This window comes from Protopterus annectens, chromosome 4.part0 (assembly GCF_019279795.1).
Source record: "Protopterus annectens isolate FY-2018-M chromosome 4.part0, PAN1.0, whole genome shotgun sequence".
In the NCBI taxonomy this organism is placed as follows: Eukaryota; Metazoa; Chordata; order Ceratodontiformes; family Protopteridae; genus Protopterus; species Protopterus annectens.
Window position 1 is genome coordinate 42436408 of NC_056733.1, and position 26109 is coordinate 42462516.

The following is a 26109-nucleotide window of genomic DNA, read 5'->3' on the forward strand; positions in this document are numbered from 1 at the left end:
GAAGGCGAGAGAACACAACTAACATGGAACGTTATGGTAGGTACATAACTTCTAATTTCTAGCTATTTCTAAGAGAAAACACAAGTCTAAGATAAACTTACATATAGAGCAAGACAGTGCTGATGAGTTGGATGGTCAAGACAAAAATGCTTAATGCTCTATGATTCTCTCTTGTTTTTAAAATCACATTCCTGGTTCCCATTACATCATTCTTCACACTTCTCTGGGTTCCCAGGCTAACAGAAACTACATTTACATTCTTCACCTCTTATGCATTTATGCATGCAAATTCTAGCCATTAACTCTGGCCTTAAAGCAATAGCAAGAATTCCTTCACTTAGACAGGCCAGAGCTGACTTTAGATCAAAGGGTCACAACATGCTTTACATGGTCAGCAGAGTGCACTGTTGTTATGTTTTTGTAACAGCTTTTTTTTCCATTTAAGACACCAAGCCTGTGGCCTACATTAATATTTACAAATGACAGAATTATCTATAAAATTTTATCTCTAATCTGACAGCCTTCATCTATCTTCACATATATCCCCCCTGGAGAACTCAAGCTAGTTTTTCAAGTGACCCTTGAGAAATGCTGCTTGAGAGGGTTAGGTCTTTCTGATTATATTTTACTCCATTCCCTGTCTTCAGAGCCCATCTGCATTGGCATTACTAATCCCACTGCAGTGCTGCACTGACATATATGCTTGCAACCATAGGCTCCATCTTAGCAACTTGGCCTTTTGCTGGCTGGCTCTGTTTAACCATGTTAGGGGGTTGTGATCTGTCATAACAGTGAATTTCCTTCCATACAGATAAGGCTGAAGTTTCTGCAGTGCCCACACTATGGTTAGACATTCCTTTTCTGCAGCTGCTTAGCATTCCTCCTTGGGTTGGAGCCTACAACTGAGATAAAGCACTGGGTGCTCTTCTCCCTCTCAAGAAATCTGGCTAAGTACAACCCCCACCCCATGGTTCGAAGCATCCACCTGCACAACAAATAATTTGCTGTAATCTAGACTGGCTAACACAGGGGGGTCCTCCCAAAGCTTCTTTAAGCTTCTGAAATGCCTGCTGACATGCTGGGGTCCACACTACCTTATCTGGTCTTTTCTTCCTTGTCAGGTCTGTGAGGGGAGCAGCTATGGTGCTATAACTGGGGACGAACTTTCTGTAGTACCCTGCTGTCCCTAAAAATGCCCTAAACTGCTTTTTAGTAACAGGTGCAGGCCATACCTGAATGGCTTGCACTTTGGCAGGTTCTGGCCTTATCTTACCACTCTCCACTCTATGTCCTAGGTAGGAGACCTCTGCCATACCCATCTGACATTTGCTCGGCTTAATGGTCAACCCTGCCCTCTGTAGTCTACCCAGCACCTCCCAGACATGCGGAAGGAGCTCTGGCCAGGAATGGCTGTAGATGGCAATATCATCTAGGTAAGCAAGGACAGATCCTCCTGCTAGGATATGATCTACCAGCCTCTGGAAAGTTGCATGGGGCATTCTTCATCCCAAAGGGCGTCTTTGTGAACTCATACAAGCCAAAAGGAGTCACAAAGGCTGACTTCTCTCTAGTACTGGGAGTCAAGGGCACCTGCCAGTAACCCTTGGTTGTAAGATACATCGCCCCACCCAGCTGATCTAGGGCCTCATCTGTCCTAGGAATGGGGTAAACATCAACTCTGTGTGGCTAGTTAATTTCCTGTAGTCCACACAGAACCTGGTGCTGCCATCCTTCTTTGGCACCAGCACCACTGGGGAGGCCCAGGGACTGTTGGACTCCTGACTCACCCCTAGTTCCAACATCTCCTGTACCTCCTCCCTCAGAATCTGTTTGACTCTCTCAGGCACACTATAAGGGGCCTGCCTAATAGGCCTTTGGGGTCCTGTATCCCCCTGGTGCTGCCCTAGGTGGGTGCACCCTGGTTTCCCAGTGAACATGTCCCCTAATTCCTGCAAAACTGCTCGGATTTCTCAAACCTGGGTAGGAGATAGTTGCTAGGACATTGCTAACCCTTCCACTGAGGTGTCAGCCTGAGCGTCACTGAGGAGATCAGTCCCCAGATCTCCCTCAGACTCCTCCTGCAATCCACTGCATATGCTCAGCACAAGGGCCTCCCTATCATGGTAAGGTTTCATCATGTTACCATGGTACAATTTGTGCCCCTGCCTTCTGCCTAGCAGGTACACCATGTAGTTAACATCACTTAGCTTTCTTTACTGTCCCAGGGAGTGATAGAACTTGTTCCCCGCTTCCAAGGTGGGAAAGGGTTTTTATTCAAGGATGTATTTAGTGCCTTGTAGGGTCCCTCACAAGCTGCTTGCAGCTTGTTGTGTCTGACATGAATGAGAATCATTACCTGCTTCCCCACAGCATACTCTCTAGCTTGAGCATTCCTGCCATACCACACCTTTTTCTGTTGCTGGGCTTCTGCCAGGTTCTCCTAGGCCAAGCCCATGAGTTCCCTGACCTTTGTCCTGAGGTTTAGGGCGTATGCCACAACAGACTCCTTGTGAGACTCGTACTCACCTTCCCACTCATCTCAAATTAAATCTAGAGGTTCCCTCACCCTATGCCCGTACAGCAACTCAAAGGGTGAAAAACCTGTGGATTCCTGGGGAACCTCTCTGTAAGCAAACAACAGATGGGGCAAATATTTGTCCCATTCCCTGTTAAACTGATCTGCAAATACCCGTAGCATGGACTTGATTGTAGAGTTTAACCTCTCAACAGGACCATTAGTCTGGGGATGGTAGGAGGTGGTCTTCATGTGTTTCACCCCACAGGACTTCCACAGACAAGCCAGCATGTCTGACATGAAATTGGCACCTCTGTCGGTCAGTATTTCTTTTGGGAAACCAACCCTCCTGAAAATTTCTAACAAAGCATTTGCCAACTTCTCTGTCTCAATGGAGGACAAAGCCACTGGCTCAGGGTATTGTGTAGCATAATCCACTACCACTAAGATATAGTTTTTCCCTGTGGAACTTGGAATACTCAGAGGACCCACAGTATTCATAGCTGCCCTCTGAAATGGCTCCTTAATCACAGGCAAAGGCATCAAAGGAGTTCTCACCTTGTCTCCTGCCTTGCCTACATTTTGGCACTGCTCACAGGTCCTGCAGTACCCTGTTACATCTCTGGAAATTCCAGGCCAATAGAAGTTTTGCATAATACGCCTCTTTGTACATTTTATGCCCATATGACCTGCAAAGGGAATATCATGGGCTATGGCTAGAAGCGCCAGACAGTAGGCTGTAGGCACTACCAACTGCTGTACTCTCTCACCTTCTAGCCCTCCCTCAGGGGTCCACTCTCTGTATAGTAACCCTTTGTCCCAGTATACAGATTCACCCTTTCCTTGAGAATCAGGTGCCTCCCTAGCTACCTGCCTCAGGCCTTGCAATGTAGGGTCTGAGAGCTGAGCCTGTCTCAACTCTCTCCTTGTAACCCTTCCCAGCTCCCCTTCAACAGGAAGTCTGGCATCCTCTGACAGTGGTGGCTCACTGTCAGCCTGGGTACTACTACTCACCTCTACCTTTGCAGTCACTCTGTCTAAGGGACCATCAGTTCCTCCAAACAGCTGTGGCTCACCTTCATTGTCACTGCTACAGCTCTCTCCCTGAAGTAACCACCTCACCAGTTCTGGCTGCAAGTATGCAGTCTGTCTGGGTCTCCCCCAGGCTACCAGACCCACATGCTTGTCTCCTAGCCTAACTGCGTGCAACTGCATAAGCATATGGTACTGCCTCATCCATATCCTTCCCTATCAGGGCATCTGCAGGATGGTAGTTTGGACCCCTGTTGTCTCAAGACAACCTACTATTGGCATTTTGTCTTTCCCACTTACTGGCTCCCTCACCTTTTGTTCCCCACCTTGCCTCAGTGGACACTTGTATGCCACATGGCCCCACTGGTTGCATCCAAAACATTTAACCCTAGCTCCTGGATGTGTACCTGGACTAGTGGCTTCCCCTGCTACTTGCAGATTCTGTTGGGGCAGTCTGTGCTGCCCACCATGGGTTCCTTTAGACCCTTGAGCAACACTGGGGTCCTTCTGTGCAGGGCTGCCTTACCTGCCAGGTAAAGGTCTCCCTTGTTACCCATCGCATCTAAAGTAACACATTGTCTATCAGCTAACCAGATCCTCATGCCCTCAGGCAAAGTACTAAGGGCTTGTTCCCTAACCAGACATTCTGCCAGCCCTTCAAAAGTGGTGACCTGACATCCACTCACCCACCTATGGAAATTAGTGCTCAGTTCAGCAACTTATTCACACGCACTTTCATGCCTTGCATCTATGCTCATGAAACTTTTTCCTGTACTTTTCTGGTGTTAGCTTAAACAATTCTGACAAGCGATTTTTAACAGCAGTATAATCAAATCATAAAATGTCAGACATTTTTGACAGAACAGTTACAGCTTTACCATGGAGTAAAGGGATCAGGAACAGTACCCAGAGCCTTTGGTCAACACTGTACTGTTTGCATACCCTCTGAAACATATGAATGAAACTATCAAAATTATCCCCCTCTTTAAATTGCGGAAGAAATTTACTGACCCTTTGTGCTTCTGGGGTCCAGTTAGTCCCTTCCCTATTACCTCCATGACTCTGGTGAAGAGTAAGCATTTCCCTCTCATGCTGCCTCTGCCGCTGCTTTTCCTTGGCTTCTATCGCTAAATGCTTGGCCTCGAACTCAAGTCTATTTAGCTCCAGATGAATTTTTAAGTCCTCTGCAGAAAGGTTGAGCTGTTCATTCTCCTAAGGTATTATATCTCCACTGCCAGCTGGATTGTCCTCCTGGTTGCTGTTTTCTGATGCAGCTGTAAGCAAGGCTGCAATTAGGTCTGCCTTAGTCAGGTTTCCATGCACCAGTCCCCTAGCCTGGCACATCTCCACCAGCTGGCTCCTTGTCAGCTTTCCATACTCCTCTGCTGATATGCTGCCGTCTCACCCTGACTAACTAAGCTAATAAAAGAAATAAAACAGTTGTGATCTGAACTCTGAGTATTCACCGCGTGGCTGATTTAGAGTACAAAACACATTCAAAGCTCACTGTACACAAGCTACAGGAATTCACTCTACCCACACCACTACAAGCCAATTAGTATTTTCCAACCAATTAATATGTGGTGTGGATATCCCACCTCTGCCAAACAATTAATATGCAATGCCCGTGCCCTGGCCCAGCAATCAAGGAGCCTCAATCCTCACCACTAACACCATTGAGAGGCATCTCATATAGAAGGAAAGGATAACAAATACACACAGTAAAGTGCAATTTCCCTTAAGAGTACACAGAGATCACAGTCAGTCCAGGGGTGGTCGCTCCCTTGCTCTCCAGGTCCCCAATAAGACCCCCCACTGGCACAGCTATGGGGTCCTGATCTCAGCCTAGTAGGCAAGCTAAAACCTCCAGCACCCTCTCTGTCCAACCAGTGCTTTGTGTCCCTGCCCCGTAGCTCACACACACACACACACACACACACACACACACACACACACACACACACACACACACACACACACACACACAGAGACACCCTGAGAAGAGTTTATACAACCACACAGACACTCCTGGGGAAGGCTAGCACAGGTTCTCCAGCTGTACCCCTTTTACCTAGACTATAAGGTAGTACCACTTGCCACCACCCACTAATATTTATCAGCTACTAAAAGGCCCTTATGAAAGGGTGTCCTATTATACTGTGCAATATTATTATCCAAATGGTAAGTGTGACTGAACAGCAAGGCTTATTTGGAGTGACTTGGACAGCAATCACTATATATATGCAATGTACCCTAGAGCTTAAATTATCTCTACACAAAACAGCCACAGTTAAAATGGTTTAAAAATATTTAATAATGAATAATTAAAAACACAAGACAATTCTTTTTACTACACAGTGCTAGTCATGAGTTCAGAGATCACAGAGAAATACTTAAAATAATTCAATAATACAGTTCTGACATCACAGAAAAACACTTAGTCTAATCTTTCTAGTTTCTAGCTATTAATAAGAGAAAACACAAATCTAAGATAAACTTACATATAGAGCAAGACAGTGCTGATGAGTTGGATAGTCAAGACAAAAATGCTTAATGCTCTGTGATTCTCTCTGTTTTTAAAATCACATTCCTGGTTCCCATTACATCATTCTTCACACTTCCCTGGGTTCCCAGGCTAACAGAAACTACATTTACATTCTTCACTTCTGGGCAGAAACCAGAGCAATAAAGGACATTTAAGCATGCAAATTCTAGCCATTAACTCTGGCCTTAAAACAATAGCAAGAATTCCTTCACCTAGACAGGCTGGACCCAACTTAAGATCAAAGTGTCACAACATGCTTTACTTGGTCAGCAGAGTGCACTGTTATATTTTTGTAACAGCATTTTTTTCCATTTAAGACAACAAGCTTACATTAATATTTACAAATGACAGAATTATCTATAAAATTTGATCTGGCTAGGCTGGCAGCCTTCATCTATCTTCACCCAATCTTCACACCATATTGGTTTTGACGGTTCTTCACTTATGTCACATAAACTTTGAAAAGCCTTTTTGGAGGCTACCCTAATGTTAAGGCCTTCATTTCAAGAGCCCACTGCTCCTTGGGATTTGCCCTCAGTCCTACAATCTCTTACTCGATCCCCTTTTGAACCTTCAGCTATTTGTGACTTAAAATTTCTGACATGGAAAACTTTGTTTTTATTAGCTATTACTTCCGCAAGAGTATCAGAAATTCAAGCCTTGTCCTGCAAGCCCCCTATATAATATTTGACAATGACAGGGTTTCCCTCAGGACTAATCCTTCCTTCTTGCTAATATTAATCAAACCTTGCACCTACTACTCTTTTTCCCTAATTTCTCCAATAAGGGAGAGTACTGTCTACACTTATTAGACATTCACAGCATTTACGTTTTTACCTTCACAGAACAAAGTATATCAGAAAATTGGACCTACTGTTTGTTGCCTTTTCCTGTCTTTCAGTAGGTAACCCAGTTTCCAAGGTTACCTTAGCTAAATGGCTCAGAGACTATATCACCTTTATCTATCATTCAAAGGGACTTCACCCACCACGCCCTGTGAAAGCCCATTCAACTAGAGCTGTAGCAGCTTCTCTGGTTTTTCATGCCAGAGCTTATTTAGATGACATTTGGGCAGCAGCCCCATGGTTATCTCCACATACTTTTATCACTCATTACAAACTGGACCAGGTCTTTAGGGGATGTGCATCATTCGGCTCAATGGTGCTCAGGAATATACTTCTATGAGACCTCCCAAGATTCAGGTAGCTAGGGACTCTGTCCCACAGTCAAGGATTAGTGAAGATTGACAACATCAAATAAGGAAGTTATGTCTTACCATAACGTTCCATATGTGTTGTCAGTCTTTACTAATCCTTGACATCCCCCCCCCCTCCTTCCCCTAGCCTGAGACTTTTAGTGGATCAAATACTCACAAGATCTATTAGGAACTCAGATCTGGTCTCTTATTGTTATTTACTATCTGTCTGCCACTATTTTAGGCAAACTCAATCTGAGGTAGTTTAGAGAGGAGCATTATGGGTAGAGCCTGGCACGAGAGTTTGTAAGGCGCAAGCTGAAGTAAATAACTGAGGCGGTTCCGAGGCACAGAACTGAGCCCACAGTCAAGGATTAGTGAAGATCAACAACACAGATGGAATGTTATGGTAAGACATAACTTCTTTTCTAAGAAGAAATGACAGGAGGTTCTAAGAAGAATTCTGGAATCTCCAAAAGCCCGGGACAGTCCAGTAAGTCAAAATGACTATTTAAGAGACTTTGTCCCCCTTCTTTCTTCCAGAAAGTTGCAGTCTCCATTTTTATCTTTGGCAACAGATAGTTTCAGACAAATGGGTTCTGAAGATTATTCTTCAAGGTTACTGATGGCAGTGGAAGGAAATTCCTCCTTTTCAGGGAGTAATTCCTCATCTAACAGACCAGACCCTTTTGTTTCCACCTGTTCTTCATCACATACTGTCCCAGGGAGTGATAGAACCGGTTCCTGCTTCCAGTGTGGGAAAGCGTTTTTATTCAAGGATGTATTTAGTGCCAAAGAAAGAAAATGCTTGAAGACCAGTTCTGGGTCTTTCTTTCCTAAACCTATTTGTGATGGTGTCAAAATTTAAAATGATGCCACTTCACAACCTGTTATTTCTTGTTCCTCATTCAATTTTCCTGGTAACACTAGATTTAAAAGATGCTTATCATCACATTCCTATTCATCCAGACTTCAGTTGTTTAAGGTTATGTGAGTCCTGGATCACATTATCTGTTGTCTGCCTTACCCTTTTGACTCTCCACTGCACCAAGAGAGTTCAGAAAGTGTCTAGCTCCATTTATAATGCATTACAGGCTACAGGGTATCCACCTTTTATCATATTTATACAGCTTGCTTATCTTTGCAGACTCTTTTTCAAAGTGCCAGGAATCTCTCTCTTGGGGGAGAGATCTCTTACACAAGCTGGGAGTCCATGAGAACATTCAAAAGTCTTTCTTGACTCCTCCTCACAGGATTGTGTTTCTGGGATGTCAACTAATTACCATAGGTGAAAGATATTTTCTTCCATAGGAATCTAGATGTATTTCTAGCGGTTTCCACTCAGACATCAGTAACTGCGAGGAAATAACTTGGGATTTTGGGTCTCATGGCTTCTTTGATTCAAAAGATAGCCCTGGCAAGATTTCACATGAGAAAGATACATTGATATCTACTTAGCTTTGTAATCCTATTCACTATTGTTTTATTGATGGATATATTTTAGTATGCTGCTTGTTAATGTTTTTCAGTACTCCTTGAAGGCTGTGTATCACCCGAGGCACTAGAGTAAATAAGGTTTGAATATTTTTAGCAATATTTTGATTCCTGCCATTGGTTGTACAGTGGTATCTGAAGTCTGTTTTGTCCAAGCACCAGCACACTTTGTTTTTTCAGATCCCAGTGCTGGGGTTTGTCAGAAGAGAAATCACTTGGTGGAGACAACAGATATCCCTAAATCTATGTCTCTCCTTTTTCCTCCCTGTTTTAAAGCATTCAGTCACCACAGATGCCTTGGACTTTGCTTGGGGTGCAGTTTCAAGAGGGATAAAAGTGAAAGGTGTATAGGACACCAAGGACAGATGCAAGTACATAAATATAAAAGAGATGCTTGCCTTGACCATGGAGCTCAAATCTCTGAATCATCTTTGTTCATCGGGACCTCTTCAAGTTGTCACAGAGAATACCAGTTATTTGGCATAGCAACAAGCAAGGGGAGACCAAGTCATACCCCCCTGCAAGCTAGCCATATTAGCTTAAGATATAGCTTTGCAGCACAGTCTTACTCTACAGGCATCCTACATTCCATCAAAGCAAAACTTTGTGGCAGACAATCTGAACAGGACAAGAGCAGACCCTTGTTAATGGAAAGTAGATCTTCCAAGATTTCTTCCATCTGTGGAGAAATTCCTCAAGTAGACCTCTTTGTTTCCTGTGTGAACAATCAGCTGGCAAGGTTTTGCTCCATGCAAGAAGACCTGGAAGACAAATGCCTTTTCTTTTCTTTGGACAGGAATGTTCCTGTGTGTGTTTCTACTCTTAACACAAATATTTAGGGCACTTCGGAATATTTAGGAGTCCCACAAGATGATTGTGATTACTCCATTCTGACCCAGGCAACCAGGTTTACTTACTTCATTTGAAATGACCTCGGTAATTACCAAAAGCTTCCTCACAGACTGGATTTACTCACACAAGAACAGGGGTGTTTGATATATCCTGACACCAGTGAACTTCAGATGACTGCCTGGATGAAAGGGACTTAATTCCCTTTAGACACGTATTTACTGAGGAAGTGCAGCAGGTAATAATGGAGGCAAGAATGCCTGCTACTAGAAAGTCATATCTTACCAAATGGAAAAGGTTTTCTAATTGGTGGTAACAACATAATCAGCACCCATTCAGGGCTAGTTGTTCCCTGGTTTTACAATATTTGAATAAGTTATTGTCCTATGGCCTTTGTCTGGGTTCATTTATTGCATTTCAGCATGTCTGCCTATGGATCCTTCTCTTTCAATGCATTCTTATGTCAAAATGTTTTTAAAAGGGGTTTTCTATAAAAGGCTCTCCATGAGATGATAATTTTGAGTTAGACAAGCTAATATTTGCTCCATTTTAACCAGCTAATCTGTATGACTTGAAGTCCTTAATATGGAAAACAGTTCTATTGATTGTTTAACCTCTGCAAGAAGGGTATCTGAGTTGTAAGGTTTTATGGTGAGTCAACCCTATCTCATTTTCCACAGGGACAGTGAATCTTTGAGAACTAATCCTTTTTTAAGCCTAAAGTAGTGTCTGACTTTACTTTAAGCCAATCTATACATCTCCCCGTTTTCTTTCCTGAACCTAAAACTGAGGAAGAAAGGATACTGCATATGGAGGATGCCCACAAGCAACTCAGGTACCTTCTTGACAGAACTAAATCTTTCAGGTCTTTGGTGCAATTGTTATTTCTTGCAAAGGTAAGAGGAAGGGACAACCTGTGTCAAAGCAGACTATTTCCAAATGTTTGTTTTAAAGTTGTTAACCTTTTGTTATACTTACCACAACAAAACAATTCCAGGCAGGGTCAAGGCTTGCTCTATCAGAGCCTTGGCTTTATTTGTGGCTTTTTGGAAAGGGTAGGATTCTAGAAGTATTCTAGAAGCAGCAACTTGGTCTTCTGTACATACTTTTACAAAGCACTATAAGCTTCATTCTTTCTCTAGGTCTAGATCAGGCTTTGCTAGACAATTCTGCAGGAGCTCCTGGACTCTTCTGCTTCAACCTCCCAGATGTAGTTAGCTAGTGTAATCTACTCGTATAGCTAAGACTACTGGAGCAGTGATCAATATGATGAAACTAGTACAGTTGTACAAGTAAACTTACCGTAACAGTAGATGCTTGAATGATCACTGCTGCATTAGCCACCCCCTCCCTTCACCCCCCCCCTTTTTGGTGTGTTGCTTATGCCAGGGTGTAGTTGTTTATTTTTTGTTCTTCCTAGCACTGAGTTTACATGGCTCAGCTTCCTTCCCTGTCTCTGTTGGCAGGAAAGCTGTGAAGGGCTTGGCATCTAAACTCGTCGTTTTGTCAGCCCAGCTCAAGCTACCAGATAGTTTGGGCACGTTGATGGTGCCCTGATGATTTGGAAGCTGTCTGTTATATTCTTGGCAGGATATAACCCATATAGCTTATGCTACTACGGCAATAATCATTTGAGCATCCAATGTTATGGTAGGTTTACTTTTACATCTGTATTTTTTTTGAGTGTGGGAATTTTGCAGCCTGGTTCAAAGCTGCAGAGCACTAAGACAGGTAAATCCATTGAAATGGACAACATTAGAAGAGCTTTGTGAAGATCTGCATATGCTGAGCACTCTTACATCAGTAGTTTCCTTCTTTAGGTACATTTTTTTTCTTTTAAAAATTGTTATTTTGTGTAATTGTGCCATACTGCTACAGTTGTGTATTATATATTGCAAGATGCTCTATCTTGAGCTTTTGCTGTATTATGCTGTTAGTGCTCTTTGCATATCACATCATACTTGTAAACAGATACTTATGGCCACATGCATCAGTGTTAGCACAACTAATAAGTAAATGTATAATGTTAGTATTGGCAACATGCACTGAATACAAGCATTTGCTCAAAAATGATGCAAACCACCCATATCAAGATAAAGCAAGAGTGTAGCTGATGCTTTATACTGTGTTATTTATAGGCACAAATGGAGATTGATGCCATTAATATGGAGAAGAAGCAGCTGTTACAACAGTGGAATACTAGCCTAATTGGGATGAGGAGGCGAGATGAAGCTTATGCAGCAATGGAGGAGGCACTTAGGTATCACCATTATGTATGCATGGAATAAGCAGAAAGCATGAAAGAATGTTATTTTTTAAGCAACATAATTTCTTATCAGTGATAGATCAGGGCATGAGGTAAAACATATTGTTACTCCTTAACACAAGTCCAGGGAGTGCCTTACTTGAAATAGTTTCTAACAGTAATAATGACACTTTAGGTAATCTAAACACATTTTTTTTGTATCATTCATTTGTTCGTGGGTCATTAGCAAATTAGATGTTTTGAATTTGTACAGACCTGTACAATTAATGAACAGCACAAGTTAGGGTGTGCTTTATCATTTGCATTTTGCTTTAAGCACCCAAAGTATAATGGTGTCATATGATAAAGCACACCCTTATAAAGGTCTTTCCATCCGCAAACTGACCTGGGGTGTAAACATAAAAAAGATAAAAGTGTTATATTTTCAGCCATGGTGATATGAGTAAACATCATCAGAGTTGAGAACTAATCAGATTTTGAGACCTTTGTCCAGGTTATAATGTAGATTGTATAAGCTAGTGGGTTCAACCTCATAAATGATCAAGAGGAATTAAGTAATTAAGTAACAAAACAATTAGCGTGTGCAGGGGTGTGACACATACATTATGATTGCTGAAGATGAACAGAAAATAAAAAAAAATGATAGTATTGTACATATATGTGTATATATATATATATATATATATATATATATATATATATATATTTTTTTTTGCTCACTTCAGTTGACCATCTACTACTTCCAGGGCCTCTTCTTATCCACCATGCCTACTGAACCAGCCTTGCTACCCTAAGACTACCTCTGAACCATGTTTGGGGCTGATGAGGAGATCAAGACATCTTGGGACAGTGTCCTTTTGCAACGAAGGGAGCTTATCGTTTATCTCTTCTGGCCTATTCTCCATTCCTGCATGACTCATGTTTTCCAAGGGGGGTGGTGTTGAATTGACTCCCAATGTGGTGCTCTTCATATTGGTCATTGCTGCAGTAGCTTAAGCTATACGGGTTATATCCTGGACAGGATAAAACAGCTGACCAACTTTCTAAAACTCCTGGGCAACTTCCATTTTCAAAAACCATTAGTCAGATAGAGCTGAGCTGAAAGGCAGGTTTGAGCACCAAGCCCACCACAATTTTCCTGCTGCTGAAGAGAGTGCTTTTTGGGGGGCTTACAAGAATCAAGGGTTGGCTTGTGCCGATCCATTGCTGGGCAGATAAGTTCCCTTGACAGAAAATTTTCCAAATATTATTTTTTATGTTTAAATTTACTTTGCTGTGTGGGAAAGTACTTTTTAAGCTAGGAATATGTGGTTTACTGACTGTCATGGAACTTTGTTTTACTTTTAAATGGGAGAACACTTTTGTGTTCAGCAGTTTAAAAGTTGATGTAAAGATTCTAAAACAATTTTTCTGTGGAGAAACTGTTTAAATTACTTGGGGAGGCTGGTAAAGTGTATTAGAGCTTGTTTTACCTTTTTTCTTGGGGGGAGGAGTGACTTTATACTTCTTCAGGGAAACTAACTGATAAAGTTTCAAAAGAAGAGGCACCATTTGGCTTGACCATGAAACAAACTACCAGTCACATGTTCAGTCCTTCTTCCAGAGACAAAAAGAAAATGTTAACTTAACAGCCTTTGCCAGCACAGCAGGCTAACTGTTTGCCTCAGCTGCATGTGGGTGACTCTGCTGTGGCCAAACTAGTTCTTTAGACCACTCATTTTTCCACAGATCCCTCTGGTATTGCCCACATAGCCACTATGGACTAGGGGTTAGCCACATCCTCTGTGGCTGTTACGGTACCCTTAGTGGGCAAGGGAGAGCCAATTTTGTTGGTGTTGGGCAGGAAAGGTGCACCTACATAAATAGAATGTTGTGCCCAATCCCTGTGGGGAAGATGTGACTACCATTAAAAATCTCGGTTGCCTTAAGTCCCTATCAAAAAGAAACAGAAAATTAAACGTGTTGTCCTATCTTGCCTTCATTCTTCACTGGTGGGTTTGGAACTGATGCTCTGTCCAGACCTGGCCATATACAAAAGCTCGAGGTTTTCCACTAGCTTGTGGTTAAATCCCCTTTCCCTTCATGCCCTAGTAAGTCTTCTCAGATCACGTTTGCCAGTAAACAGACCCTCGTGCTTCCATTTTGGCTCTGGCTAAGTAGCAAAACTTTTATTTATTATTGAAGATTTTTTTCCCTTTTTCTGGTTGTAAATTTAGCTCTCGTTATTTTTAGAGAGCTCGTTGTCCTGTTTTTGCTTCAGGCCATCATTTTTCCATTAGGCCTTTGTTTCCTTCCCTACCCCAGCTTAAACTTCTATCCTACAAGCCCATTTTTAGTTAGAGGGCTTACTTCTGTTTTTTTTTCTTGTTGATATTTGTCTTCTTGTTACCCCTTCTAGGAAAAGCGTCAGCTTGTTTAAGTTAAAGAGCTGCCACTGCCCGTTTGAGTTAGAGGGCTATCTAGTTCTTCCCTTTTTTCCTGCTTGTTTATTAGAGTTTTTATTTCTGTGTTTAAAAAAAAAATAATAATAAAAATATATATTATATATTCTTGTAGTGATAGCTGTCTTTTTGACTAACTAGTCTGTCAAGTTGTTGTTGCTGTTATTGTGGTTGGTTAAAATTTTTTGGATAGGACTAAGGAGCATAGGGAAACTAAGCCTTCTGTCTTCAAACAATGTGATAAATGTAGCCAAAAAATGTCCTTAACAGATGCCCATACTGTTTGTGTTTACTGCTTGGGAGCAGTGCATCTACAGGAGTCGTGCTCCATCTGCCATTCTTTCAGCTCCAGAGTGTTGCTAGAGAGAAAGAGTAAGTTGATTGTAAGAGGTCTACTGAAGTCCCTCTTCACAGAAGCTTTGGAAGAAGGTCCGGGCACTTCAAAACAAGCAAAATCTCCATCTACAAAATCAGACAAATCAGGGAAAAGACGCATCTCCCTCTTTGGGGCAATCAGAACCAGCGAAAAAGTTCAGCAAAGTAGTATCCCCGGTTCAGAAGACTACTGAGCCTGCAAAATCTCCTTCATTGGTGCCTGTTGTATTGGTGCCGATAGAGTTTGAACTATGGAGCCAGTCCCCAGAATTGGAGCCGGTTACTCCTGTTTTAAGATCCCTTATACTGCAAACAGCTATATCTCCTACTCCCTCCTCCCAGTCCTCCAGGAGTCTTTCAGATGATGATGTGGATCAGGTGGTGCATAGACTTTGAAGAAAACCAGCGCTGGCCAAACTCCTCTCGGTTCCAACCCAGAGGGATTCGGAACCAGCCAAGACTTCCTCTTTGACATTGATTCCTCCTCCTCCGAGCTGACCTGGAACCTTGGAGCCAGAATGCCTGGAACCAATTGTAGTGGAATCGTCAGTGCCGAGACCCATCCTGGGATCTTTGGACCCAAACTCTGTTCCAACATCCTCTGTTCCATCTGAACTCAAGGGGTCTAGGAGCTGATGCTCTCCAGTCGGTTCTGGGAAGGAGAGTCTGATCAGATGGCTGTCGGATCCAAACTTGCCTCTCGGTGCTTCAGCACAGATGAGCTCGACTCCTACATTGGCCTCAGAGCCAACACTCCTGGTCTTGGAGATGCTTTCTGGTTCTTCGGACCCTGGGGTTTCTTTGGCTCAGGGGTGGGGGGCTTTCAAGGTGATGAGGAGAGTGCTGTCTCCTCAGACAGCTCCACTTTCGGGTCCTGTAATTCTTCCCCCCTAAAGCACCGGCATCTCTCTCTCAGCACCACACTGTCCACAGACATAGAGAAACCCTAGGCCTCAGGATACCCCATCGGGTGAACCCCTCTCTTCCAAAACCTCTCCTAATACCCTTCTTAGGAGGTCCGTCATAAGAGACTTTGCAAGAGGAAGCATTTAGACTCCACAGAGGAGTCAGTCACTTCTGATACAGACCATGATGACTCAGAAGGGTCCCCACGGTCCCCCTCTGAGGATGTCTCCTTTGCAGACATCCTGGAAATTCTAAGACACAGAGGCGGCTGGAAGCCCATCAACCCTTCTGAGGAGGAGTCTGTGTACCTGAAAGCCTTTGGATCTCACCCTTCTGCCACTTGGGTGTCTCCTCTTTTTGACAAACTTATGGAATTAGTTCATTGAAAGGCATGGGAGTCTCCAGACGCAGTGGAACCTGTGTCCTTGGAGGTCAGACAAGTTTATTACTGCCCCGTCAGGCAAGGATTTCCTCACCAAGGGCATTCCAGTGGATGCTATAATGGTGGCAGCAGCCACCAAAAAGGAACTTTCGGAGACGTCCTCATCTGTCCATGTGCCGAACAAGGAGTCTTACATGATGGACAGATATGGAAAGCGCACGTTCTGTTCAGTGACATTTGCTGAATTATTTGACACACTTTACAAGGCTATAAAGAGATGATCTGAAGGAACTAGGAGATACTCTCCAAGGTTCAATAGCTGCAGGGGTAGCAGATAAAGTTGCCTCTCAGCTCTCCACCTTAAACTCCATAGTTAACTCCTCCATGAGGCTCATTTCTTATGCAGCAGATGGAGCGAGTAGAGAGGCGGGTTCAGGAATTTCCCTGAGGAGACAATCCTGGATGCACCTGTGTGACTTTGCAGAACCATTTAAATCTTCCTTTGTTAATGCCCCCTTTCGATGGCTCATCCTTGTTTGGGCCAAAAGTTAAAGGCACACTTACCAGGTGAGAGCAAGAAGAAAAAACTCTCTCTGCCGTAGGGTCCATTTTTCTCTACCTTCCAGATCTTACCCAAAAGGTCAGAATGGAGGAAAATGTGGTTCCAAAAATCCCAGAGAGTTTTTCAAGACACGTGGTGATTCTTCCCCAGGGACAGAGGGGGAAATGCTAATGGGAGACGCTGTCCACATGGCAGAGGGGGTTTGCAAAATCAGGGTGACAAGTATTCGTTCCATGGTAAGCACTTTCAGCGCTCCTGAAATGAGGCCCCCCCTGTCCTCTCTGAAGTCAGTCGGTGGGGGTTCGCTTGTTTGAGATGAAGCAGAGACAAGATCTGGGTGATGGAGAAGAACAATAATACAATCAGTAACTTGATGTGTGATTACAATGCATTAATTATATTTGTGAAATGTGATAGCACAAGGAAATCTGGAAACATTGGACGACTTCAGAATTTATTTGCTGAGTGGGGGACTCAAGTATATACCCTACTTCATGTCATTAATGTTCAGAAAAATGCTTTGGGGAGGGGAAGAGGGGGAGAATGCTAACTGTAAGTAAAGAAAACACCTTCTTTTCTTAATAATATTATATCTGTGTTGCATGGTTTTCTTTGCATGCTGTTTTTGGGTATAATGGGGATTGTAAACAGGTGTTTTTATTTTTCTCCCCTCTTCTCTTTTTCTTGTGTAGTTTTGAGAAACATAGGTAATGTAATGATTACCATAAAAAGGAGCCTGGTTAAAGGGGCATGACAGAGTTCAAATTGATGTGCTTCTTTTGTCATTCTTGCATGGGAAAATGACTGATTAAGGACCTTTGTTTAAACAGAGAGCAAGTAAATGAAAAAAAATACTGAATATTATAAGGTTGTTTTTTCTAGCCCTTGTAAATATATATACTAAGTAGCTTTTCTGCACCTTGTCTCCATGGAGACAATCTAGTAGAATGTGATTGGCTGAAGGAAAAGAAAAAAATATCATTGAAACTGGCTAGGACATAATGTTCCCTGAAAACAATCAGGGGGTTCTCCCAGGTGTGACAGCTTTAAAGATAATACAAAATCAGTTAGACATGTAGTAAACTTCTCTCAAGTTTTTTTTAACTGCATTGAGGATACTTATATAAACAGGTGTTTTTGTTTTTTTTCTTGTTCACCCTTCTCTCTTTTTCTTTGTCCAGTTTTGAATAATGTAAACACTACAATGAAAAAAGAATGAGGAGGGGAGGAAATGGGGGGAGACCACAAGGGTCTGGTTAACAACTATGACAATATAAAAATCAATGTGCTTTTTCCCATGCTTGCATAGGGAAATGACTGGGTAAAAAACATAGGCATTATCCAGTAAAAAGTTTATTACAAAGCACGTAAATGAAAAATAATATTAAATACTGTAAGTCTTTCTTTCTGATAAATAAGGTACCCTTAGCAGTTCAGTGTCTGGTTTGCATGTCACTAGAAGACAATTTGATACAGAAAAATGGCTTGGAGAAAGTGTTAAAGCATTCAAGTTTTTCTCAACTGGGAGAGTTATATAGATATAAAAAATTAAATAGCATTTACTAATAGCACAGACTGTACCATGCATCTTAGTATGACTAACCTTTCTTTTTGGTTAATTTTAGCCTGTCTGTGTAGCTATCAACTTAGAACTTAAGTTCTTATTAGGAAGCAAAAACTTTAGTATTTGAAGATGTTCATAGTTTTGTGTGTTATTGTAAAGTTCGTAGGCTTTAGGAGGGTTTTTTTTGGGGGGGGTGTTTGATCTGTTTGAGGGCTTTCAAAAAAACAAAAAGTTATGTAAGATGTGACGTAAGTGCAAATGGATATGACATGAAACAACTGTATAAAAGACCAAACTGCCGGACAGTATATACATGTAACAAAAAAGCTGGAACTAGACGTTTAGCAAAACAGCAGTTATATATAAAAGGTGGTAATAATAATTAATGTTAATGCTTTCTGTAATGTCTTTCAAACTAAATAGTGTTACAGATAAAAAAGAAAGAGTAGTGAACTACATTAAAAAATGTAGAGTGCAAATAGCTGTGCAACAGGAGACACACCTGGAAAGAACTGAACATGTGAATTTGATAAAGAAAGATTTTCAGGATGGTTATTCAATGGAATATTTGGGGCAAAGGAAAAGAGATGTACTTATTTTAATTGCAAGAGGTGCTCCAATAGTGATAATAGAGGAGGAAAAAAAGATAATAATGGAAGATACATAGTACTAAGGGGCTACTGGCTAGGGAGGAGGATTACACTGGCATGCATTTACATGCTATAATGGAGCTCAAGAAAATTTTGGGAGAAATGATCAGCTTTCAGCAAGGAATATTACTTATAGGTGGAGACTGGAATTTGGTTTGCAACAGTGAAGATGTGTCTGGGGGGGGGGCATTCACTAATAGGAGTTTGGAGTGAATTTACATATTACTCACCGAGACACAACAACTGGGCTAGGCTAGATTTTATATCTCACAGGAACATGTGCATTTAATTGAAGGTCTTGAAACGCACCCAATAACTATTTCAGATCATGTACCAATAATAACTAAAATAAAAATGCAAGGTAATGAAATGAAAATGAGACTCTGGCACTTCTCCACCTACCAGTTGAAAAGAGAGGAATTTAAGGAATGGGTTGTGGGCTTATTTCAGGAGCTACTAGAGAAGACAGATTTGTCTTCTAAAAACATAGCTAAGGAGTGTGATAAAATTAAAGTGGAGTTTAAAACTAGGTTGGAAATAAAAGAAAGGGAGATGTGGCTAAACAGTAACAAGAATTATTTAGAGAGATTGACAAATGTTAAAGTATTGCAAAATAGGGGAAATCTCTCAGAACAAGAAAAGGAGCAGCTGCAGAATGCTAAACAGAAACTAAGGGATTACCTTGATAATATGCATGAGTTTACAAAGATTGCTGTTAAGCAACCAGCTGTTTTTTGATAATAATTCTAGAGCACAAAAATTCTTAGCACAGCAACTCAGGCAACAAAAAGTGGAAAGGACAATCACAAAGCTTAGGGAGCCTATAACAAGGAAGATAACAAGAGACCCTGTAGACGTATTAGAAATATTTTGGAAATGTTATGAAAATTTGTATAAAGCAGAAAAATGTGGAAATCAAGAAAACGTACAAATGGAAATGTTTATGGAAGAATTAAATATGCCAAAGTTAGAGGTAGATGAGGTTCAATTACTAACAGTTAGGATAGGAAGGGATGAGATAAAAATGGCCATGTATAACCAGTCTACAGGAATGTCCCCAGGAATAGATGGTATTCCTGTGGAAGTTTGGAAGTTAGGCGGGAAAAAAATGATAAAGATCTGGAAGGTTTTGTTTAACAGTATTTTAAGAGGAGAAGTTCCAGCATCCTGGAAGAAGGCGGTGGTAACGGTAATACCTAAAGAGGGTAAAGATCCATCGGATCCAGCTTCATACAGGCCCATTTTATTACTAAACCATGATTATAAAGTGTTTATGTCTATAATGGCTAAAAGAATGGCAAAAGTAATACCAAGATATGGACCATTGTTTTTTTGTGGAGGGGAGGCAAACATTTGACAATATTAATAGAACATCAGTGATCCAGAGGGAAGCAGAATGTAAGAAAGTGCCACTTTTATTGGTGGGTGTTGATGCAGAGAGAGCATTTGACAGAGTAGACTTGGACTTCATGAGCAGGGCAATGGAAACATTTGCTTTTCCTGATACAATTATAAGGTTGATTAGAATATATGAGGGATCAGAGGCGCAAGTTAAAGTGGGTGGGGTCCTCTCCGATAATTTCTGCTTGAGTAGAGGAACCAGGCATGGTGGTCCGCTTTCCCCTTTGTTGTTTGCATTATATTTAGAACCACTGGCAAAGAAAATAAGGGACTCAGAACTTCAAGGATATAATTGGTATGGTAGTCAGGAAAAGCTGGCTCTGTTTTCAGATGATATTATTCTATACATGACAAAACCAGAAAGGGGCATTACAGTGTTTTGGAACATTTTAAGAGAGTTTCAGATCTTCTCAGGATGCAAAATGAATGAAGCTAAAACAAAGGCAGTAGCAGTAAATTATGTACCTACACACAAATTGGTCCAGCAATATCCATATTTATGGAGACATGATAAAATGAAGTATTTAGGAGTATGGATTAGAAATGACTCTGTGGTGGCAGCTAAGGATATGTGGGAAGAGAATAAACAAAAGATAATACAAAAACTGAGAAACCGAAAGTTTTATTATATGGATATGGATACTAAGACACAAGCCATTAAAATGTTTTTAGTCCCTTTAGTCTTATACACAGGCCAAGCATACTTTTATCAATCAGAGGAGAAATTGTGGACAGCAATTAAAAAAGAGTCGAAGGATTTTATCTGGGAAGGGAAGACAGCAAGGGTCAAGTGGGATAAACTGATTCTACCAGTAGAACAACGTGGACTAGGATTACCTAATTTGGGGGGGGTATTTTAGAGCAACACTGTTAAGGCTCTTATACATAGCACAGGCAGAAAACTATAATTCAAGGTGGAAAGGGATGATGATGATGCAGGAAGGAAGCTTGAGAAATAAGGAGAGTTTGGGATTTTGGATGTAGACTCTTAAGGAGAACAACCAAAATCATACAGAGTATTATATTCATAAAATAGCAGGGAGTATTCTAAGAACCAAACCAGTACGAGAATGGAGAAAAGAGATTTTGTCGATAGGGTTGACTGTGGTCAGAGATACAAATGATAGGCAAGAGGGGGCTGTAATGTATTGGAGAAAATTGGCAAAGGAACCAAGGTATTGGGAACAAATAACTAGAAAGGGAAAGGTAATAGAATGGGAAGAGGCCACAAATTTATTTGGACTGCAGGTTAGAGATTGCCTTCCCTATCAAGGATTGGTATCAGAGTATGGGCAAAAGGAAAAGAAATAGGGGGCTCCTAAATGAAAGACCAGCACTGGTAGAGTTTTTAATAGAATGTAGAACAGAAGCTGCCATTAAAAAAGGAATAATTAGTAAAGCATATAAAATACTGTATGATAATTACAAGAATCAATCAGAGGAGCTTAGAAAGGATTGAGAAGAGAGACTAGATAAGCAATTTACAAAGACACAATGGGGGATATATTTATATCTCCCAAATATGCAACAGAGTCTAGAAGATGTAGGATCTTTCCCTAGAAATGTTTACATAGGTATTTTTATACTTTGAGTAGACTCCAAAGAATTTTTCCTCAGGTGGATAGCAAATGCTGGAGGTGTGATGGGCAAGAAAGAGGTAGTTGGGAACATATTCTTTGGAGGTGTGATGAGCTAGCAGACCTTTGGGATTCCCTGTGGGCTGCTCTGTTAGAGATGCAAGGTGGGCAGATTGGACTGACTGGGGAGATGATTACCTTGAGTTATGCTACAGAATCGGAATTGCCTAGATATAGTAAAGCCTTGCTGAGTCTAATTATGGTGGTTGCCAAAAAAGCAATTACTAGAAAATGGCAATCAAAGTCTAGACCAACTTTACTAGAAGTAGTGAATATAGTAACTGAGATAAAACAACTGGAATTGAGATCTTTAGAAAAGGGAAGGAGCAAACTACATAGAAAAAAAATGGCAATTGTGGGAAAAGTATATGCAGAGCAGGAATGAGGTTTAAGCGGCAGGATTTGAATGAGCTATATAATGCTTAAATGCCAATGACTAGAATGTTTATAAGTGGTTAGCAATGTTTACAACTACAGTTGTTTCAATGGTGTCTGTGATGTAAACTGTTTACAACTAAAGTGATTTCATTTTGTATGTTTTTCATTTATATAAATCTAAGCTTCCCTGTGTCACATGCAGAAATGTAATAAAGATGTTGGGAAAAAAAGTTCCTATTTCTGGGAAAAGATGATTGGATGTGCTCTATAGACCTCCAGGATGTGTACTACCACATAAAAATGGACAGGCCATCCAGGAGTCATCTGTGCTTTCCGCTGTGAGCCAGTCACTGTCAGTTTTGGGCTCTGCCCATTGGTCTCACTACAGCCCCCAGAGTGTACACAAACTGTATGGCAGTAGTCACGGCTCACTTGAGATGCCTAGGATTCCAAGTGTTTCCGTATCTAGGCGACTGGCTCCTAACTGCCACCACCGAGCATCTACTAACACGAGTGAGAGATGCCACCATTCAGCTTTGTTCTCACCTGGGGATCACAGTAAATTATGAAAAATCTGACTTGTTGCCATCTCAGTGTATCATCTTTTTAGGGGCAGATCTATATACAAAACAAATGATGGTGAAGCTTCCCCCTGAAAGGGTTCAAGTCCTTCAGCAACAAGTCAGAAATTTACTTTCCAAGAAAAAAGTACAAGCGAGAACCATCCTGAAAGTCTTGGGTACCATGGTAGCAGCAATAACCTCGATTTCATTGGTGCAGCTTCATATAAGTATTTTGCAGTGGCTGCTGTTCACACAGTGGTCCATGCAGCATCTACCCATGTCTCGCCCAATTATAACAACAGAGTCTTGCAAGAAGGACCTTTATTGGTGGCTTCATTCCGCTCATGTGACTCTAGGACGACCCTTTCATCTTCCACAACTGCTAGCCACAGTGACCACGGATGCTTTTCAGATAGGGTGGGGGGGCATTATCTTGGAAGGACAGTCCAGTGTACTTGCCATTTGCACATCAGTGTCCTAGAGATGAGGGCAGTGTTTCTGGAATTGCAAGCATTCCATGACTCTCTCCCTCTAGGAACTATTGCAGTTCAAACAGACAATATGTCAGTTGTTTGGTACATAAACAAACAAGGAGGAACCAGGTCTTACCCCCTCCGTTGAGAGGCCCTGAGAATATGGCAGTGGGCAACCTATTCCCAATGTTTTCTGATAACAACGCACATCTCAGGGAAATCCATTGTGATAACAGATAAACTCAGCAGAGCGATTCTGATGCCTCAAGAGTAGTCCCTAAACCAGGAAGTGGCGGATCAGATTTTCCACAAGTGGGGCCAGCCTTATTGCTACCTTTTTGCCATGTACATGAACGCCAAATGCAGCGGCTACTTTGCCCTGATTCCCCAACTGTGGGAGTCACCAAGGGATGCACTTGTGCACAATTGGCCCCCCAGGCCTCCTCTATGCTTTCCCTCCTTTCTGTTAATATCCAAAGTCCTTCAGAAAGCCGGCTTGTTGGGAAAGAGCTTAATACTAATTGCCACATACTGGCCTCATCAAATATGGTTTCCCTTTCTTTGGCCTCATCTGCAGGAGGAACCATGGATTCTGGACCCAGTTCCAGACCTCCTGACTCATTCATCGGGGATTCTTCATCTATTTCTTCAAACCCTCAAGTTGACAGCTTGGCTGTTCCAATTCCATGCATAGCCAGGCTACCTGACATTTCCCCCTCAGTGAAGCATATCTTGATATCTTCTTATAAAGCCTCAATCAGAAAACTATAAACGAGCAAATGGAGGATATTTTCCTTTTGGGCATTGGATAATCACATTGACCCTTTCTCTGCCCCAATATCCTCGATATTAGAATTCTTAGTAAAACTTTTTAATAAGGGCGCAGCTGCAGCTACTATCCGAGTTCAACTAGCAGCTATATCAAACTTCCATATAGGTGAAGGGGGGCCGAATGTAATGTCTCACGGACTCTCCAAAGCCTTCCTAAAGGGTACTATGTTACTGAGACCTCACATCAGAGACCCACCTGCACCATGGGACCTATATTTTGTTTTGTCATGTTTGATCCTCCCTGCTTTTGAACCTGCATCATCCTGTGACCTAAAGTATTTAACCTGGAAAACAATTTTCTTGATTGCCATCAGTTCAGCTAAAAGAGTTTCAGAACTGCAAGCTCCATCAATAAAGCCCCCTGCAAGTTTTTCCACAGTATCCCTTAGACCGAACCCATCTTGTCTACCAAAGGTATGCTCGGCATCAAATTTGAATCATTACATAGAATTACCAGTCTTTTTTTCTCAACTATGGCAACAAGGCAGAATACATGCCGCACCAGCTGGATGTGCATAGACAATTACGATTCTACTTACACTGGACAAAAGTCTTTAGAAAATATGACCAATTATTTGTTTCTTTTTCAGACTCTAAAAAAGGTGGTCCTGTATCAAAAGTTACGCTCTCAAAATGGCTGCCTTATTGTATTATGTTCACATACAAATCTCATAACAAATACTTGGGTTTTAAAGTTAAAGGTCATTGTACAAGAGCCATAGCAACCTCCTTGGCTTTCCAAGCTAGACTTCCGATTGACACTATTTGTGCTGCAGCGACATGGAGCAACCATGCATACCTTTATCACCCATTACAAAGTGGATTTGTCCTCCAGGAACAGGGCCTCCTTTGGGTCCACTGTTCTGAAGAATATTCTCCCATGAGCCACCCAAGAAGCATGGTGCTAGGGATGCTGTCTCACCAGTGAAGAATGAAGGTGAGATAGGACAACAACACATAGAGAAGTTATGTACTCACCATAACGTTCCATGTGTGTTGTTCATCTCGTCTTCATTCTTACATCCCACTCTCCTACCCCCGGCCTTCGGCTCCTGGAGGACCCAGAGGTTACAAACTGGTAATTAATGTGCTCTGACCTTCTTCAGTACTCTGTATGGTATTGCTTTGGTTATTTGATACCCTTTGTTGTATCAGCAAGTAAGATGTGAGGAGACTTACTAGAAATCCCAACTGTCAGCATGAGCATGATGGGATAGGGGATTTAGCCACAAGCTAGTGGAAGACCTTGAGCTTTTGTATGCAGCTGAGTCGGAACCAAGGATCGGTTCAGAACCCACCAGTGAAGAATGAAGGCGAGATGAACAACACACAAAGAATGTTATGGTGAGTACATAACATCTTCTTCATGTTTCACTGTTGCAGTCCTGACAGTTGTGATTTCTTGTTCTGAAAGCCCTCAGCCAGCCCAACTAGCAGAGAAACTTATTTTACCTCCCAGGCTGGTGGACCCCTTAACTGAAGTCAATACTCTCAGGTATAAAGGGAGCCAGCATGCGTCATCACTTTAGTCTTTTCTTGCCAGCGGAGCCCGAAGCAGATTTCATGTGTGTCGATCAGTCTGCACCAGAGAGATGTCATTGGAAAGATAAGTACCCTGTTGGGGAATTCCTTTCTTTCTTATTAACTCATGTCAGATAAAGTTAATAATTGTCTCCGGTGTGGTAAACAAATTCCATGCAGAAACTTCCATACACTTTGTGTAACTTGCTTAGGCCCAGACCATGAAGTCCCTAACTGTCATTTTTGTGCTAGGTTTAACACTAGAATTATTAGGTGTAGAGCAGAGTTTTTAGCTCATTTTCCGAGGCAGAAATCTGTGGAGTCTCATACTGTGGTACCCGCCAGTTGTCCTGAGCTTGAAGTACCTAAGAGCAAAAAAGATAAGAAACAAAAGCCTAGGTCCACGAATAACACTCACTCGCCACTTGACTCGCATACTAGACTTGTGACTGTTGAGGAAGTTGAGGTGCTTTTGCAGGCCCCTTCAACCTCTGGTGAGACCCGTTTGCAGTTGGACATGCCTTTGGTC

The 26109-nt window shown here is 41.8% G+C and overlaps 1 protein-coding gene across 1 annotated transcript in view; it reads left to right on the plus strand.

The window, feature by feature from the left end:
* CCDC40 (coiled-coil domain containing 40) overlaps positions 1-26109 on the plus strand; it is a 1637270-nt gene that overhangs the window by 781988 nt on the left and 829173 nt on the right. The window contains exon 9 of the mRNA XM_044068074.1: positions 11769-11890. Within this exon, the coding sequence (XP_043924009.1) occupies positions 11769-11890 (122 nt within the window). The remainder of the gene's footprint in view (positions 1-11768; positions 11891-26109) is intronic.